Source organism: Asparagus officinalis, chromosome 9, assembly GCF_001876935.1.
Source record: "Asparagus officinalis chromosome 9, Aspof.V1, whole genome shotgun sequence".
Taxonomy (NCBI): domain Eukaryota; kingdom Viridiplantae; phylum Streptophyta; class Magnoliopsida; order Asparagales; family Asparagaceae; genus Asparagus; species Asparagus officinalis.
The window spans coordinates 35,863,223-35,870,500 of NC_033802.1; the positions used below are offsets into that span (position 1 = coordinate 35,863,223).

Genomic DNA, 7,278 nt, shown 5'->3' on the forward strand with positions numbered 1-7,278 from the left:
TCTCAAACAGTGCTATATATCCAATATTATATATACATACACAATGATTACTCAACTTAATATTAGAGACAAAACATGTATTACGCAATGATTACTCAATATCTCACAATAAAAAACATCCAATATTATATATGTCTCCAATATCCAAAATGACTCATACGTCCAAAATATAAGATAGGAGTGGCTTGATCCATCCAATCAAGGAAGAGAAGAAATTCCTTGAAGAATGTCCTCCTGGGACAAGCCCGAATGCCTCAAGTCTGCAAATGTCCTAGTAAGATTCTCCTGTGACAAACCTTGTACACTAGAAGTAGAAGTGTTAGCATTCGAAGTAGGACGAGTAGAATGTGGTATATCGGCAGCAGGCTGAGGAATTGGAGAAGGACGGGTAAAAGCTGGTGAGTCATTAGCAGTGGGAGCAAGACGAGCGCCCTGAGAATTAACCTATAAAGTAATAGCAATGTATGAGTATATACATGTCTGAGTGTTAAGTGTATGTGTATGTTTACGTGTGTATAAGTATTAGGTGTATGTATATTTGTGTATGCCAGTGCACATGTGTATGCGAGAGTGTGTGTATATTAGCATATTTACCATATTGTTATTAATCCAATGCATCCGAGACCTAAGCTCCTTCCTGAGACTATCCATCTCAGCTACCTGAGCTCTAAGATCAGCAACCTCGCGACGTAGCTCCTGATTGGAAGTGCCGATTTTTGGTATGGAGGACACCCTCAAGTAAGTCCGAGTGCTACCAATGCCCATGGCTCTTTCATAAATATCGTGATGCCCTCCGTGCAGGGAATCTAACATCTGGGTGAAATAAAGTGCATCGTCCTCTGCGGCTGAATCGACCCCTGATAAGGTTGCGTCCTCGATGACTCAATTCTACACAATACAAAGTAGTCAATTGTAAGTTAACAATGCAAAATTAGATATATTTAAGAAAAAAATAAAAACAAAAATAGAAGTATGATTATTGCATAAAGCAATTCAGTCTGTTATATAACTGGCAACAAATAAACATAAGAAGAACTTGTTAGACCCTAGAGGGGGGGTGATTAGGATCTTATGCTAATCTAATCCCAATTAATACCAATTAAAATTATATTGATCAATTTGATCTAGCAAGAATAAATATGATATGAATATGAGCAATAAAGATGAATAATATGTACGCCAAACAAAACACAAACACACGATATGTTCACGAGGTTCGGTCCCCACGACCTACGTCCCCGCTCCTCACCTCGAGGAGATATCCACTATCACAATCCGGTTTGGAAGCCGGAACTTCTACACACTCGGTTTACAAGTTCACCAAAAACTCTCACACTACACAATCACTCAACAAACACACTTTACACACTAAGTGTAGGAACCTAGCCCGTGTCCTCCTCCTCAAGTGCTCGATTACAACCTCTCCCAGGGTTCGTCAATCGACGCCACTCCTATTGGATTTGACCCCGTCTCTCTCTCCTCACACTTCTCTCGGTGTACAAGTGTGTTACAAGTGAATCTCACAAGTAAAGGTTCAATACATGAGTTTGTTCTCAAATAACAAATGAGAACTCAGTGAAGCTCACACTCACTAAATCCCACACTACAACCCACAATATATAATATGAGAATATCAAGCTCAATAAGTGTGTGTGATAATAGTGAATGAAACTTAATAAATATAACTCAATGAATATAGCTTAATCAAATGAAAGTAAAATAATAAGCTATATAGGAAAGAGTTTAGAAGACTTCTCAATAAACAAGAAGAGTTGAGGAAATGGTGATCTCAATAAGATTTGAAGGCCTCTTCTTGTTGTAGAAAACTTCTCTTGAAAAACTGATTAGCGAAACCAACTCTTAAACAGCTCTTAAACGCGATTAATATTTTGTTAAACAACAAACTTGGATTTCTTGGATATTAATGAGGAAGAGCAGCAATGAGGTATATATAGCACCCCAATACTACAGCTAGAAATAGGTAAAAGACCAAAAGACCCATTTGAAAAAACTAGTCGTTAGGCTCTTTCTGACAACTCGGCGGTCGACCGGTCCGGTCGACCGCTTAGTTCAAAAAACTCAGAAAACGGGAAATTAAAGCTGTCGGTCGACCGACGGAAAAAGCGGTCGACCGAATTGAAAATTTCGGTCGTCCGATATAAATTCCGGTCGACCGGAGGGCTCTCTGGAAGTTTACTCAGAAACGGAACAACAGTCGGTCGACCGTACCGGTCGACCGAATTCTGATATATGTAAAAATTCAGGTTTTGGGGCTAGTTTGAAAATCCAGAAAAAATATCAAATCAAGTTCAAAAATAATGAAACTTTGGGGAAAGTTTCTAAATGAGAATTTCTGGAAAATTAATTTTCGTTTGTGAAAACTACCTGTTTTTGAAGAATGCTTAGAAAACCTGTAATTTTATGAAAGTGAACTTTGATATAGGACTTGTAAATATTCATATATATATTGTGCATATAATATATGTATATAGTGAAGTATGAAGGAGCTGTAAACATGAGATAAAGTATTTTAACAGCGTTTAATGAAAAATCATCTATATGATAGAAAACGTCAAAAATCGTGTTAAGTATATATATATTGAGCTTAGATATAATCATATACTGTATATGTAAGTAAACTAACATATACCTAGGTAAATCCACGCAAATGAACTTGAATCTTTAACGCTTGATTAACGCGTGTTGAAATACCTGAAAAAAAGAACATAAACACAAAACACTAGAAAGCTTATTAGTAATAAATTGTTTGTCAAATCATCATCAAAACTATAGGGTCAACAGAACTGGTATTCCCATGGTTAGCCTGTTATATAAGAAGGTTATATCTAATGCACTAATTATGTGTGACAATCAAACATTGTAGTTGAGCAAGAACTCAAATAGCGGTAGAATTAATATACATGGAACTGCATTGTATAGTTGCCATTCTTCTTCTATTTTTCCAATATATACATCACGTAAAATATAATGCTAAGTTCATGCTTCTCCGTTCGTGTAGGATGTGATGATTCACACATGAGTAATTTGCCAATATCTTTTTCGATTTCCACATGGAATATTGGAGATGAGTTACCACTTCACTTCCAAATGCCTTTTCTGCAAGTTTTTTGCTATGCAAAGGCCTACTACCTATAGAGTTTCTGCCCACCCGCCCCCCCCCCACCACCAACCCACCCACCTTCCGAAAAAACAACTTTCAAGCTCTGACTGTAATGGCATGAACACAGTTGCCTAGCATGACTAGCACAGAAAATCAGCATTGTTTGCACCAAGATAAACTTCCCTAACTTCGAGCATGCGTAAAGAAACAGTTGTCATGTAATAGCCCAGGAAAAAAAACATATAAAAAAATGATAATATATATAAAAAAAATGATATAAAATAGAAATATTAATAAAAAAAGGGAGAGAGAAGCTTACAGCTTGAGCTGTCTCGTTTAGAGTTCTTAGAGAGTCCTATAAATGACGTGTTCATCTTTTGTTAATCCATGAAATCAACCCTACGAAATCCCTAGCAACCTATGCCAATAATTCCTCCGTCTCTCACATCTCACCTTCTCTTTTAAATTGGAAAAAAAAATCAGGAGATGGAGGAATGAAACAGAGGAAAAAAAAATCAAATAAAAGCCACAAAAAAAAGAGGAGAAGAAGAAGAATAGGAGGGAACGTGATCAACATCCCCAAGTTCAAAATCAGTAAGGTATAAGTCAATCCTCATGTTGATCTAAAATTTCTTGATTTAGAAGAAGTAAATCTGTTATAGAATAGTAATAAACTGATAAATTGATATTTGATTAACTGCTTTTGTAAATAAGAGAGAAAAATACTAACCCTAGTTTCGTCGGGGGTCTGACCGCCGGCCACTTTTGTTCGCCGGCGATCCCTTGCCGCAGTCTTGGGGTTTTGGCGAGACAGGGAGAGGAAGGAGGAGAGAGGGAGAGAGAGAAAGTAAGAGAGAGAGGGGAGAAGAGAAACCGAAAGAAAAAAAAAAGAAGAGAGGGAACGGAAAAAAGAAAAGAAAGGAAAAAAGGGGAAGAAGATGAAGAGTCAGGAAGCAGGTTTAGATAAGGAGAGGAAAATTTGCTTTAAGCCCCTGAACCATGAAATTTTTTTAAAACAAACCTTTTAGTAATATAAGTTATGGTTGAAAAAAAAGGGACTGGAAAATATCTATTAGACCCCTATCTTTTGTTCAGTTGCAAACAATAACTGTAGACTTGATAAATTTCCTATAACCCCCTGCATTATTATAAATTATTAGGAAGTCCAAAAGCTAGTATGTGAGAGTTATAAAATTTTGATAAATTGCTAATGTTAATAATAAGCTCATATGTACTATAGAATTTAATTATTATTGATTATATCTGAATTTATTAGACTATGAATTGAATTACCTATAATATATGTTTGTCCTGAATTAATAATTAGTCCTATATCTTACATTATAGGTTCTGGTTGATATTCGGGAGAATAATAGTTTGAGAAAGTCGTGACCACTAGAGGTGAGTTCATTTCTCACTAGTATTTTATAATATGAAATTGCATGAGGTTTATATTTGATTTATCTTGTGATAAAAAGAAATATGAATAAATAATATGTCTTTTCATGTATATAAAGATTTGACCTATTTCTATTGTTGTCTATCCTATAATACGATGTTAGCCTCATACAATATATGAAAAGCTAATTTGATCTTTAGGTAAAATATGAAAATTAAATTTGGCTCTCGTGAAATTTTCAAAGAATTGTGGACTTTGTTTTATCTGAAAATTTTTGATGAAGTATTTGGAACGTGTTTCAACAGTTTAACGGATTCAAAGATTTTTCGTGATTTAGTATCTGATAAAAGAAAAAGTAAATATCCGTAAACTGTTTTAACAGAAATGAGGAGCTTTACCTCGTCATTTCATTTGAAAATATATGCAAATTCTGATATGCAAAGTATTACCCATTTGACATGTGATCTCGATGTTTTCAAACCCTCAAATAGTCCACTATGGATTGTTTCTGCCTGCCATATGGTGAATGCACCTTTATTTGGTCCTTCTGTATTGGCCTTGGCCCTTCTGTATTTGGCCCTTCTGAAATTTTTTCTGGCCCTTTTGTATTTGGCCAGTAACCTATGACAGTGTTAGGTGCATTCGATTCCCGAGAATTATCTGTTATGTGATGTGGTTACGCATTCCCTTGCTTCTGGGCTATAATTCGTAGCCTTAGTGTGATATATGGGGTGACTTTTACATTTATGAATAACTCATCGAGAATTAAGATTTTGATAATTGACTGTGAGATTTAGAAAATAATAATTCTGTGATTCGTATAAATTTCTAGTTCTTTTTCGTCTTAATGTTTACCTTGATTCAAAAAGGGTTTGATTCCAAGAAAGTTCATAGTATATTCAGTTGCACATAAGAAAGAAAATATAATTGTTGCATTTTTTCTTGAAAACATACAATATCATGATGTTTGGATCGTATTTTGCTATCTTTGAATTTCTCATGCAAAACTTATGATTCAGTATTTCTGAGTATTATGCTTAATACTATTTTGTTCGTTATCTAGGAACTCTCGTGGGAAATGTTCTCACTGAGCGCTAGCTCACCCCGTTGTTTTTAATTTTTTTTTCAGATCCGGCGTAGCTTCATAGTAACCGAACTTTTGGTTTGAGCTTTTGGCTGAGAGGCGTTATATGGAGAGCCTCTTCATTTTGATGTTACCTTTAGCACATTTTGTTTTGTTTTGTAAAAATGTTTATAACGGTGAGCTTGTGGGCTGTAAGTACCGATCATATATGTAGTTTCTCTGACTTCTATCATCAGCAGGTTTATGAAAATTTTGAATTAAACTATGTGATATGAAGTGCCAGGCTTGACCCGTGCATAAGACTTGTCTTAAGCATTGGTCGCTGCTATCGCGCACCCCGTATTTTATGATTTTCCACTGCAGTTTCGGGGCGTGACAGTAAGGTGGTATCAGAGCTTAGGTTTGGACGTTAGAAACCTGGTAGGACACATTATCATAGAGTATATGCGCTAGATGAGTGTTATCGTATGGATCAATTATGTGATATATATGTATGTATACATATGTATATACATGTATGCATATAAATATTTTATAGTAAAACCTTTTAGGTTCATCAAGGAGTGTTTAGATGTTTATTTTGTTTTACTTTGTCCTTTTTCTTTAGTGAGTTGATGGGTGGTTCCCCTTTTTTGTAGGATGGCGGGAACCAATTCATCTTCCAGTTCGTCGTCTACCCTGTCCAACCCTATGATTTCTGTAGATAGCTCTTGGGAACCCAGCTTAAGAGACTGGGGATACACTTCTGATGAAACTGATCCAAACCTAATAATGTCTAATCATATGACCCCAGACTCAACGGGGGTCGAGCCCGTAGAAGTTGTTATGATAAATTCATCAGAGTCTGAGCTTGATTATACAGAGGATGAGGATCTCGTGGTAGAAGTGGTTCCAGTTGAGTCATCACCTTCAGAAATCATTTTGATTTCATCCGACCCCTCTGACATGGAGTCCATTGTAGCCCAGATTCCTAGTGATGACCAGAGACTTGCCCCCTCTGAGGGTGAGTCGAGTAGCCTAGGCATTGGTCCAGATCTCGACCTTGAAGGATGGGGGACTAGCAGCATAGATCCATATCCAATGTCCAATTCTATTGATAGCCAAGACTTAGAGGAGACTGAACCAACTGAGGAGAAGTCTAGTTCCAGCAGCTCCTCTTCCTCAGGGAAATAGAGCATAACTGTTAGGGCAATTTTGTAATATCAGTATATGGGTTTTCGTAGTCACTCTTTTGGTTTATGTAGGACATTTTGGTAGAAAATATGTATATATAAACCCATATACTCAGATATATGTATAAAAAAAGTTAAAATAATATACTTTTGGTTTGTAAATACTGATTTGTGTTATTATGTTGAGTAATGATTGAGTTCCTAATCACTTAAATTACATATATGTGACTGACTTAGGAATTTTTCTTGTATAATAGTTGACTGAAATATTTTATTATTTATAGGAAGATATGACTTCAGGTAATGAGCAAACCCCTCCTAATGGAGATAGGGATCTAAATCAGACAATAGGTGAAATGATGAGATCTAGAATTGCTCGTGCATCCACCTTCGGAAACTCAATAGACAACAATGCATTGATGGATCTGCTGCAAGCGGTGACATCTGTAGTCACCAGACAACAAGATCAAATTGATCGCCAATGCATTGATGGATCTGCTGC

The 7,278-nt window shown here is 36.1% G+C and overlaps 1 protein-coding gene across 5 annotated transcripts; it reads right to left on the bottom strand.

The window, feature by feature from the left end:
* LOC109824027 lies at nt 1-4,006 on the bottom strand. Of its 5 annotated transcripts, none has more exons than XR_002242536.1 (5): nt 3,852-4,006; nt 3,441-3,574; nt 2,651-2,712; nt 595-888; nt 1-444 (listed from the first exon to the last, which is right to left on the bottom strand). XR_002242536.1 is itself a non-coding variant. In XM_020390537.1 (4 exons), exons 3-4 carry the CDS (start codon nt 811-813, stop codon nt 199-201), a joined length of 465 nt encoding a protein of 154 aa, XP_020246126.1. In that variant the 5' UTR covers nt 814-888; nt 2,651-2,712; nt 3,852-4,006; the 3' UTR covers nt 1-198. The 5 variants fall into 5 exon arrangements, 3 of the variants coding, with proteins under 3 accessions (XP_020246126.1, XP_020246128.1, XP_020246125.1); XR_002242535.1 differs by having other exon boundaries at nt 3,441-3,579; XM_020390537.1 differs by lacking the exon at nt 3,441-3,574.

What these genes read in the sequence shown, in the direction of transcription:
- LOC109824027 (XM_020390536.1), bottom strand. Translation starts at nt 813, where the DNA reads ATGTTAGATTCCCTGCACGGAGGGCATCACGATATTTATGAAAGAGCC. An exon ending in ATTGGATTAATAACAATATG is followed by an intron (nt 445 to 594) that starts GTAAATATGCTA and finishes ATTACTTTATAG; the next exon opens with GTTAATTCTCAGGGCGCTCG.